The following is a 12,887-nucleotide window of genomic DNA, read 5'->3' on the forward strand; positions in this document are numbered from 1 at the left end:
CTCTTTTAGAGGGGGAATTTCTACAGGTTACAATCCGGGATACTAGATCTAGTGGATTGCCGTGAAATTATTTTGTTGGTGAAGAATTATGCGGGATCACAAATGTTATCAATTTTTCGAATACGGTCAGATGAATCCGACGAAAATCATCCTCACAACTACAAGGGATCGTTAGATTGTCTCTCCAACAAGGCTATATTTTCCAGCGATATAAGCGGGAGATGTTCCACATTGCAAGATTTGTTTGACGATCGTAGTTTTTATGAAGGAAATTTTTGTTTGATTCAACTTATGTATTTGTTTGATTCGATTGCTTATGTAGATGTCGTATGACTTTTTTTATTAATGAATTAATTTTACTATTCAAAAAAAAAACTAAAGCTTTCTCTATATATTGTTCAACATTTTTAATTTTATGTATAGTTTAACTATTTAATTTTCATTTTGATTTCGCTATTATGTATAGAACTAGTGTTGGTTTCGTTACCGATTAGTTTGTATAATCATTTCATATAATATTTAGTTTCCAATTTTTCGTCTTTAATCAGTTTGTATAATATTTGCTATTCTTTAATTTAGTTTCTCTCAATGTTTTGTAATTTAGTTTGCGAAATTTTTGTAATTTAGTTAGTTTTGGTTCATCTTGCTTGTGGCGCTTCGGGGTTTTTTTTTTATTTATTTCATGAGTCCCATAACTGATGCGGTCCTTAAAGAAAATCGCATAAGATAATCACATCAACTGATGCGGTTTTCCTTAAGAACTGCATCAGTAAATCATTTACTGATCCGGTTTTGGACAGGGTCAGTAAATAAATGAGATATGCTGCGAGCCCACCTAATGCAGACCAAAATCGCATCCGTAAGCCGGGTTTTGAGCACATCAGATGGGCTTTTTTCCACTAGCATTTGACTCATTTTACGTTTTTTTCAATTTCGTTATTTTTATAATTCCAAATGCTTCCTTTTTATTAAAACCGTAGCGTTTGTAATGTAGCAAAAGAGTTTTTTTCCGCTAGTGAAGATTACTCAAGTTCAATTCATAACTCTGATAAGTTTCAGTAAGTTTATATTATTAGTACAATTAGTAAGGGAGTAAGGGACTTAATAAATTCATTCAAAATAAGCTCAAAACTAATAAGATTGGTCAATTATTGATCATGAGTAATGATAATAAACAACACTAAGCTAAGGTATATTCAACATAAGTTCATGAACCAAAGTAAGCACTCGAAAAGTATCTCATGATCATTATTACAAACATCTTTACAAGCATTAAAACACACTAGATTTCAAGCCAAACCATCAACTTATTAAACCATGAAAATTCTAAACAAAAGATCACACGAGATACATAAATCGTTGCAAATCAATCCATCTATGTTTTTGACCTCATACATACAAGATTAGTATGTAGATATCAATAAGTTTCGGATAACAATTTCAAAAATGACCTTCCAGTGCTTGTTGATATGTTGTTAGTAGAAAACTGAGAACGAAGTTGCTTGACCAACAACTCATCAACCTGAAATCCTTTGGTAAGAACATCATCTAGAACACGTGGAGTAGTACCAAACACACTATCAGCAATATTAATCCTCCCTGGATTTTGGCTCCCAAATGAGGCAATTGCTAAAGCATCTGTCTTCCCAAGATTAAGTTGGAAATGAATTAGACCTTGCGGAAACACAATAATATCACCCTTTTTTATAATTGTATCATAGAGCTTATAATCGGTGGTCACAAAACCAGCATACATAATCCCTTCCATCACTGCGAAAACCTCTGAGCCACGAGGATGCAAATGAGGGGTGTTTAGTCCATATGGCGCAAAGTCCACACGAGCCATGGAGACTCCTTGTGTGTTAACTGCAGGAAATCGAGTAATATCCACTATTGTGGCACTTGCTCCTTGAGTGTTGTTTGTATCTGCAGGTATATTAAACCCTTTGTACAAGAAATCATCTATTGTCACTTCTTTTGGGTTCTTGCAAAGGTTTCCATTCACAAACAGTGCAAAAATATATACAGGAAAACAAATCACTAACAATAATAAGAGTTTTAAGTAGTACTTCCTCCGTTTCAAAATATAGTTTCTATTTTTCTTTTTTCATGGTAATTTATGCAAGTAGAATATAAGAGGATAGTATAGATTTTTTGTTTATTTAAATAAATGTTGTATGGGAAAAGATGATTTTAGGAGAGAGAATGGAGAATAATCGGTGAAAGAATATTAATTATAACATTTTGGTTGAATAAACAAAGGAAAAAACAAAATTCAAGAAGCAAATAAATGATGGGACATGATTTTTCTAGACAAATTACGAAAAAATGTGGAACTAATTAAATATGAAAATGAAAACTATATTTTGAGACACTCAAAATGAAAATGGGAACTATATATATTTTGTGATGGAGGGAGTATCAAATATGTAGCCAATAAATTAAACATAATCAAAGGAAAAAAAGATTGATCGATGAAAAATATGTTGAACCTGCAGAATTAGGATCATTTACACCGATACAAAAATCTTGAAGGAGTGCAGGATCAGAGGCAATGGTTACATGAAACATAAAATTCATAGCAACGGCCATGCAGAAAGCAGTCATGACCAATGTTGCTATACAATTTTCCATTTTGAGCTTTATTCTTTTTTAAGTAGCTTATGTAATGTGTTTTAGATGTTGTGTATTAAAAGTGATATAATAATGGGGTTTTTATAGTTGAGATGGCCAAAATCAATAACGATTTAACTTATAAAAGTCATGGTATATCTCAACTTGTTTAATTTCAGCTTACATTTGGAATGTAATAATAGTTTAGAGATTGAGGAATTGGTCTTTTTATTTGTTTTATATTCCTTTTTTGAATAATAAAGATATTTATTACTATGATTAATATTATGACATGGGATATTACATAAGAATTTTGATTGTTAGAATAGGAGATTATTTTTTGCTGATTGAATACACGTACAATAATTGAGGAAAATTATCAGTGGCTGCATCCTGCATGCATGCATCCTTATTACCTGCTGTAACTACGTTTATCACGTTGAACACTGTTGGATTATCTAGTCAAATAAGATGGTCTGGTTTTGGTGAATCAGACTCGAAATTTAGTCAATATTTCCCTCGACAATAATGGAGTGAAATTACTGGTCAAAAATAGGAGTTCTACTGTTCTAACAAGAAAAACATAACTAAATTTCATTAACTGATTTTATTCAACAATTACTTTCACACTAATTAACAATTAATTTTTAACTAGTTATTAGGCACGGGTTGTGACTCGGGTAAGACAACTTTTCATTTTATTATACTTTAAAATAGTAACATTAAATATCACTTGGTCTAGTAGTTAATATATATTTTAGTATATACTATTGAAGTCACATGATCAAACCCTATACTATGCAATTTCTATTTTTTTTATTGTATATGGATTACATAGAGTAAATGCCCTTATGGAGCGCACATAGCATGGCACATTCCTTATTTAGGAACACCTTTAATATATTATTAGTATAGATTATTACTCCCATTATAATTTTACTCCATTGGAGGACCAAGGAGAAGAAGTACAAAAGTATAAGAGAGAAATTGAAAAGGAAGAGAGAGAAATTGAAACGTGAGAGAGAAAATAAAATGTTGATTCAAAATGTAAAAAAGTGGATAACATAGCAGGCGGAAAAAGAGGACAAAGTAGATGAGACATGTTACCAAGAATACTCACTTTTATATCATTTTCACCAAATTTGTTTCATTTCCCCTATTTTATCGTCATATGTCAACTCTTGTTATACCTCATCATTATTATAAACTAATATCATTTATAATAGAAATATCATTATTACTCACTTTTATGTAATTTCTCAGCAAATTTGTATTATTTAATTTTTCCTATTTTCATTATTATTTTTCAACTCTTTGTATACTTTATACTTTATCATTATTACACATATTGATATTATTTATCTCGTTTTATTCACTTATAAGCCATTTTTAGGCTTAATATGTCAAATTAAAACCCCCAAAATCCTCTAGCCCTCTCCTCTCCTCTCTCCCTCTCCAATTCTCTTTCTAGGGTTTTCAGATTTCTTGGCCAAAAATAGTCTAATTTCTTAAAAATTAGACTATGTTCGACCCTTTTTCTTAGATTTTAGTGCTATTATCTTCTTTATTACTTTCTTTTGTTCAGTTCTCTCCATCTATGAGAGTTTTTGTCCCCCTTCTTGGTGGTGCGTGGTTTCTCATCTTTGTATGAGTTTTCTTATTTTCTTGGTGTCAACAATTTAGAATATGGCCTGTTTCCATGAAGGTTTAGGCTTTTTCAGCTAGCAATTCGTCACTCGGAACAATTATATCATAGAATTAAATTGTGAAGCAAGGTCTTTACTTGGAAAAAGATGCAAAGACATCGAAGTACACTGCTCGCGTCAAGCTTGAAGCGGTGGAGTTGGAGCAGTACTCGAGTATGCTTAAAATTAATTGGTTCTATTGTGAAAATTGTTGCAATTTACTAATCTGTATTTTTGTGATCTTTAATTATCATTATATGTGCCGTTTGATTTATTATTAATGACATATTTTCTTCCCGTCAAAAAAACATCCCCAAAACCCTGAAACACTCAATTGAGAGTAAAACCCCGACCCAAAAGAGTCGAGTTCGAGCCTCACCGTATGCAGAAACTACTCTTGTTGGAAACTCACCCACTAAAACCAAGTGTGCCACCCGAGTCAGACTCAAATGTAGTCGGAGCAAAACTCCGGTGCACCGGGTGGGCAACTAAAAAAAATCTCTAAAGTCCAAAAATCCTCTCTGTTCTTTTTTACATCCTGTCACTACGTGCATCACGTTAATCATTGTATGTTGGATTATCTAGTCGAATAAGATGTTCTAGTTTTGGTGAATCAGATTCGAAATTTAGTCAATATCTCCTCCACAATAATGGAATAAATTTCCTCGACAATAATGGAGTAAAGTTACTCGACAAAAATTAGATGTAATATGAAAAAACATAACTAAATTTCAATATCTAATTTTATTCAAAAATTAACGTTAATTTTTATTTAATTTGAATCTATGCTATGAACGAGCTAACATTGTTGACAATACATCTATATCTATATCTCTATTCTATATGGGAAGAGGAGTAGGACACCAAAATATTAGAAACCCCATTTTACCCTCATTACATCTCTATTCTAACTACTTACTTTAATTAAAAAAAAAAAATTTTAAAAAAAAAAAAACAACCTAATTAATTTAAAAAATAAAAATAGACATTACAAAACAAGCCATCAACAATTCAAATATCCCTAATTTATTCGATATAATTAACCATTAATTTAGTTTTCTACATACCCTAAAAAAAATTAATTTTCTACGTATTTTCGCACGCATCGCGTGCATATAAAAACTAGTAATACTATAAAGCAATAAGGATTTGCTTATGTGTCAAGAGCAAATTGAATTGCCGATTCAATCTTTTGTAATACCTTTTACAATTTTTTGCCACGTGTATTTGTCTCTAAATATTTCTGTTATGCATTACTTTTTTTAGGCATATAATGGGAAAGCTATTTAAGAAAGTTCTCTGTTATATATGGAATGTAAATCAACTAAATTTTAGAAATCGATTGCTATTAATAAGTAATTACTTATGCATCATAAAATTGCCAAAAAAAATATATCTCCTAAATCCGATATTTAGGCACTAATTAAAAAAATCATATCCCCTAAATACGGTATTTTAGAAACTAATTAAAAATTCATATCCCCTAAATTCGATATTTTAGTTACTAATCATATATTTTGGCACTAATTAAGAAATAAATTTATAGCAAGAAGCTGATATTTTAGGTACTACTTAAGGTATTACAATTATTTAAATGAACATGTTGTACTCTCTTAGCTTCTTAAACCCAAATCAAAATAAAAGTCTTAACAGATTATAGTATTAAACGTAAAGATTACCAAGGGACGTGTTAATCATACAATAAGTTGTATTATAGGTTCTTTTTGCGAATAATAAACTAAAACTATATTAAATCAATACTCAAACTCAAGATATAACGTGGTTCAATCTCACCTCTGAGATCTATGTCCACAAGAAACAAAAACTCTTTTATTTATTTAACTCCTAAATATATCAACCTCTTAATACAATAAGAATTCCCTCACTGCTAACCCTAGTAGTGACCCCCGTCCCAACACTTAACTCTAAGTGTTGACACTCTCTCTATAATGGTGAAATTACAGAAAGAAAACGATCCTCAATTATGTGCTTCTTAGTCAAGCAATTTTGAGGACAATTAACCAATCGTATAATAGGTACTTGAAACTGACTCGAACAGTGTTATGCTCAGTGCCGTTGGAAATTGTTTTCAGCTTTTAATATTTTCGGTTTTTCTCTCTGAAAACGTGAGATCTAAAAGTGAATTATAAAACCCTTTTATAGGACATGGTTTGGATGACCATCCTTTAAAATTATCTTTATCTTTTAATCCTTAATTTAAGGGATAAAACTTCCTTTTTAGAAAAACAACTTTATCCTTTTTCCTCTTTATCTTTAATTCTAAAAAGATAAGTTTTCCTTAAATCAACGTTTATCTTATATTTTGAATAACCAGTAGATTCTCTTTTTATCTCAAACTCTTTCATTATCTAAAAATTATTTTCAAAATCTATTTTATAAAATCTGAATTTATAAAACACGTTTTAGTAAAACACAGTTTTATGAAAATCTTTTATAAAACTCGTTTTTATGAAAATCTTTTATAAAACACGTTTTTATTAAGATCTTTTATAAAACACGTTTTTTATTTAAACCTTTTGTGTTATTTCGAAAACTAATTTCCTTTTTAAGTTAATTTTTTTAAATAACCACATGATCATATGACCTAAATCTCCTTAAATACATAACAATTGAGAGATTTTGTCCAAGAAATCGTTCATAAGCAAAGGTTTAAATTATATACATATATATTCTAATGCATAAAGGTGGAGGTAACGAAATTGTTTTTAAATCCTTTTTGAAGACGATTTCCTTGATGAAATTTGTCATTTGGATGTATTTAAAGAGATTTAGGTCATGTAACTCATATAAGGTGGTTATTTAAAAAAAATGAACATGTAAGGTGGTTATTTTGAAAAACTTGATTTTATCAGATAGTAAAAGTCAAAAAAATCATATAAATAGTAAAAAATATTTAATTTCAAAGAATTGCATTAAAATACAAGCACAAAATAATGCGATTGATAAAAAAACAAAACAAAAGTAGTACTACTTCTATCCGTGCATCATTGGATCGACGTGGTCTCACGCATCAAAAACGTTTTGTCCCGAAATAATTTAGGTTGGTCGTAGTCTTGTAGAGTTGTAGACTGTAGACATCCCACATAAATTTTGCAATCACATTTTTTTTTTATGGAAGCAATCACATGTTTCGTGGTTAGATAAATTGCGAGCTCGTGAGGAGATTTAACAAAGCTTCAAATCCAACCATGTTATAAATTTTATTACTAATAAATAAAATAAACATAACATTGTTATTTTACCAAAAATAAAATATGCTTTTACTTGAGGATTTCCTATTTACACGCATCATTTGGGATGGATGACATAAACTATTTAAATTATTGTGTTTTTTTTTCCTTTTTCTTAAACTCTTCCTCTCTTCAGACTCTTATTTCCTTCTCTTCAGTATTATTTATAGAGTTTTGCATCTCGTTTTCTATTTTATTTCCAATTCTAAGGTTTTAAACATTGAAATTTCCCAAAGTACATCTAATACAGCGATTCTCTTTATTTTATAATAACTAGATTAATTTAATTGTGTAATCCATATATTATGATTGACCAAATCTTTTAAATAATGTATGAAAAGAATGTTATTATCAAAGATGTTAAATTTAACTCAATACATAATTCTTGATATATATTGTATCTTCGTACAAGAATTGATTCTAATAATACAACCTTTCATCAATTAATTTCTAATAAGATAACCTTTCAATTATTCTTGAATAATGCAACCTTTTGGGGTATTTGCTTTAATGGGCTTTGACTTGTTGATGATCAGTTTGTTTTGTAAGCCACGTTTCCTAGATCGTTCATTTTTCCCTTTCCTTGTTTCAATGTCCCTACTTCTATGATAAGAGTTGATGTTTTAGACGATTCTAAGTCATTTTGACTCACTAAAAGCAAATAGGATATAAAGGTCGTATTATTCAAGAATAATTGAAAAATTAATTTATTAAAAATTAATGAGTGAAAGGTTGCATTATTCCTATTTTTTAAGTAATAGACTAAAAATATTAATTGATACTGTTGTGCTTTAGGAAGTATTAGATAAATATGGATGAAACAATATCATGAATCTTTGTGCAATTCAGTGACCAACAAATTTGAAATCTTGGATCTCCCTCTAGGTAAGAACATGGTAGAGATATAATATTAGGATACTAAAGATATGATTAATATTTTTAGGATATATTATTATCTTTGAAAATATTATCTTACTAAAAAACCTTTACTAAAAAAAACCTTTACTAAAAAAACCTTTACTAAAAAAACCTACTGACTCAAAAATTATTGATATGTTGTGTGAATGGGTGATGAAGGTGATGCATAACCAATAACCATAACGCATCACGCGTTCCCATGAATTGCTAAGTATGTCAGGACTTAGGGCTTGTTCTCCCCAGCTTATTTTCAGTTCAATTTAGTTCAGTTCAGTTCAGCTCCTATAAGTTCAGTTCAGTTCAGCTCCAATAAGTTCAGTTCAGTTCAGCTCCATTCTTTTATAGTTATTTTGTTAAAGATTATTATTATGTTGGTATAATTTATTTTACTAATTACTGTTATTATTATTATTATTAGTAGTATCATCGTTATTATGATCATTATTATTATTATTATTTAAATATATATCATTACTATTAAGTATTATTATTATTATTATTATTTAAATATATATATCATTACTATTAAGTATTATTATTATTATTATTATTATTATTATTATTGTTGTTGTTGTTGTTGTTGTTGTTGTTGTTGTTGTTGTTGTTTCTATATATTATTTTGTTTATTATAGTTTTACTCATTATTATTACTATTATTATTAGGAGGAACATGATTTAGGTCAAAGCACAAATAAATCCACTTTTTTTAGCCCATAAACCAATCAAATCGCGTCAAGACGGTTTATGATGTAATTTTTGCGGTCCAACCCAATCATTATTTTTATTACTAAATATTTTTATCTTATTAAATCTAATTATTAAAATAGTAATATTAATTTACTTCTTAGATATTATTGTTATTATATATCATCATCAAGTACTAATATATTAATACAAATAATATAAAATAATTATTATTAATTATCATTATTATCATTAATTATTATTATTAATTTATGATTATTAATATTATTTATTTATAACTATCATTTAAAAATATTAAAAATACTATTATTATTATTCATTATTATTACTTATCTTTATAATTATTATTTAATATTCATATTATTCTTGTTTAAAATATTATTTATATATTTATTACATTCAGTTTATTTTAATTCAATTCAATTCAGTTCAATTCAGTTCAGTTCAGTTCTGCTCTGATAAGTTCAGTTCAGTTCAGCTCCAATAAGTTCAGTTCAGTTCAGCTGTTTTATGCCAAAGAGAACAGGCCCTTAGGAGTTGGGATTGGATTTCTCCTTGGTGGCGCACAAGAAAGCTCAACACTATTGGTTTAATTATTTTTTTTAAAACGACTCTCTATGTGTCGTGAGATGGGGTTTTATTGACTTTCCTTGTGTTGTAAGACAAGGGTTTATTGGTTCTCCTTATGCGATGAGACAAGCAAGATTTTTAGCGGGTTCAAAAAGATTGATGTTCCCGTTCAATTAAAATATTAGAATGTGTTCCTCAACTGACATATGACGGGTTCGAAAAGAATGACGTCCCTGTTCAGGTGATGTTAATGGGGTCAACAAATATGGTATTCCAAATATACTGCAAATTTGAGGGTTCGAAAAGAACGGTGTTCCTTGATTTGCTCAAGAAAAACAAAAAATATTGAAGACGACAACACCAGATTTGTGTATCGATTTCAATGAAAATAAGTTCTAGTTCATCCGATTGATCTACAACTATTGCTGATTTTTTTTTATTTCCCCAATCACAACGTTCGTGTTACTGTCGTTATGATTGCGGGAGGGTGCAAGAGATATATTAGGATACTAAAGATATGATTAATATCTTCAAGATATATTATTATCTTTGAGAATATTATCTTATGATTTATTTCCACGTATTAGATTAATATTAGGAATAAAATATATTTAGAGATAGCTTCCTTCTAGAAGTCCCTTTGTACTTCTATATATATTATAGTCATTGTTCATTTTTTTTTTTTGAGGGAATCATTGTTCATTAATAAACATACCATAATACAATCATGTTATATTTCTCTCGCTCCTCTTTTAAACTTATCAGAACATGTAGTAATGTACTAATATACTAATATACTAGTATATAAGTATGTTCTTGAGATGGTTTGGTGTAGTTTCGTGCAAAAAATCGTATTGAACCAATTTTTAATGTGTATTTAGTTTCTGGTTTAATCATATTATTTTACTTCTTTTATATTATTTTTATATTTGATTTTACACGATCTTAAAAGTATATCTTTTTACAAAGAGATATCGATAAAATATATTTTTGATAAGGAAATGCCACATGAACAATCTTTTCTTTTTTGGTAAGCAACAAATTGTGTTGCACTACTCAAAACCAATCATGTATACATCACTAGGTTCCTTTGGTTTGGAGTTTCGGACAAACCTTTTAAGTTTTAGGAATGATGATCCCCCCCAATTAACCCAAGTGACCAAAAACTAAACTAGCTAGGCTCCTGGCTCCCTTTGTCATAACAATACTCCTATAATATGTCTTAAAATACTTCATCAGTCTCTAAGTTTAATATTATCTTTAATTTTCTATTTGGTTTGTCTCTTTGAATTTGTCTCATACTAAAAATGACTGTCGAGGATGACAACTTTATCCTCACATAGTCACATTAACTATATTTGGTTCACCATTTTAATATTTCATGCACATTATCCAACCAAAATTTTAAAAAAAGTAACAAAAGCTAAATGGGGGAAACAGACAGAGTGATGAATTTGGAATCTTAGATTTGTTCTCCCCTGCTTATTTTCAATTCAGTTCAATTCAGTTCAGTTCAATTCAATTCAGTTCAGTTCAGTTCAGCTCTGGACAATACTTTTACTCTCACATATCACTATTTATTTCAGTTCAATTCAGTTCAGTTTAATTCAGTTCAGTTCAGCTATTTTATACCGAAGAGAATAGGCCCTAGATCACGGCAACTAGTTACAAACTGAAACTATGTAAAAATCAATTTATGTATACGTAACTAGTTTTTAGACCCGGTTATGTCTCGGGTACATATATATCTCATTTATTAGTATTTTACATTGAAATTATAACACCAAATATTACTTGGTCTAGTGCTTAAGACATTAGTACACAAACTTGAGGTCATGTGATCAAATCTTATGCCATGCAAAATCTAATTTTTTTTTATTGTACATGGAGTACATGAAGCTAAAACTCTAAAGGATAGCGCCGCGTGGCACAATTATCTTGTTGAGGAACACCTTTTAATATATCAGTATAGATGTTGTCTAATACTATCAATTTAAATTATGTATCCATAACATACCCAGCCTAATGAATAGAATTTTCCACACTAAAGCGAGATTTATTGCTAATCAAGGCTCTGTTTTTTTTGACATAACTGAACTAAAATGAATTGAATAGTACTGAATTGAATTGAAATGCAGGGGCGGGGCAAATATGGACAAATAATGGGGACCCTGTACAATTTCCTTAATTGGGCCTTCATTTGTAGTTCAAAAAAGATAGAAGTATAACTTTCGTATTTCTAGCTGGCTAATGACGACTATTTTCAAAAGTTCAAACAACATGTTCTCATTATTCCTTCTCTTACACTTTTACTACTGATCCAAATGTTTTCTTTTGTCTAATCTTCAAATAATTAAAAATAAATATATTTTGGGGCCCTTATATTTCGAGGGCCCTATTCCGTCGTCGTGATTGCATGGGCCAAGAACCATCCCTGCTGAAATGAGTGAAAGTTCTGAAAGAAAACCAACTAAATTGAAGTTTTATTAATTCAATCCAAAAAAATAGAATCTTAATCACTTACACGGTACACATAAGAAATAAAGAAAAATGTGTAGTAAAGACTTAAATTAATCCTTGAATCTTTATCTATCTGCTCCATTTACCCCAAAAAAAGACTTAAAGTAGTCAGCCATAGAGGTGGGAATGGGTCGGGACAGCATGCAGGCCAACACGACCCAACAAGATTTTGGCCCAGCACGAGCCAGCTCGAGGCCCGGCCCGTTGTCCGCTACGTGGGCCGCAAGCCTGTCACGGTCAATAAATTTTATTTCAGGCCTGCACCGGCACAAGCCCACCTAGATGCATGTGGGCCGGCGGGACCGAACGCTGTTTTCCTTTGTTTTTCAACCTAAAACAGTCAAGAATCCAAAAAAACAACATAACACATGGGTCAGCCCGCAAAAGGCACGAGCCCGACCTGCGGATCCGTGGACAAAAGTTATGGAGCGGATGTATTTTTGCAATGGCCTTAGAGGCAAAGTATATATATTGGAGTCACATCATCGTTGACATGACATTCCCTCTTAAAAATGGTTAAAAGATTAACGTAAGAATTCTTGATCCCATGACCTATTTCCTTCATTATATCATAATCTTACTATCAAATTACATACTTATATGTAATCAAATTTTGATTCCAACA

At 30.0% G+C, this 12,887-nt stretch overlaps 1 protein-coding gene across 1 annotated transcript; it reads right to left on the reverse strand.

The window, feature by feature from the left end:
* Nucleotides 1–1,174: 1,174 nt before the first annotated feature.
* Nucleotides 1,175–2,690, reverse strand: LOC104889115 (putative germin-like protein 2-1). Its single transcript, XM_048639343.2, has 2 exons — nt 2,493–2,690; nt 1,175–2,010 (listed from the first exon to the last, which is right to left on the reverse strand). Exons 1-2 carry the CDS (start codon nt 2,632–2,634, stop codon nt 1,418–1,420), a joined length of 735 nt encoding a protein of 244 aa, XP_048495300.1. The 5' UTR covers nt 2,635–2,690; the 3' UTR covers nt 1,175–1,417.
* Between the last annotated feature and the right edge of the window lie 10,197 nt (nt 2,691–12,887).

Source organism: Beta vulgaris, chromosome 1 (genome assembly GCF_026745355.1).
Source record: "Beta vulgaris subsp. vulgaris cultivar EL10 chromosome 1, EL10.2, whole genome shotgun sequence".
In the NCBI taxonomy this organism is placed as follows: domain Eukaryota; kingdom Viridiplantae; phylum Streptophyta; class Magnoliopsida; order Caryophyllales; family Amaranthaceae; genus Beta; species Beta vulgaris.

Bases quoted from the DNA above. Each gene is read 5' to 3' on its own strand.
- LOC104889115 (XM_048639343.2), bottom strand. From the start codon at position 2,634: ATGGAAAATTGTATAGCAACATTGGTCATGACTGCTTTCTGCATGGCC. The intron at 2,011-2,492 runs GTTCAACATATT...ATATTTTTGCAC, and splicing joins AAATGATCCTAATTCTGCAG to TGTTTGTGAATGGAAACCTT.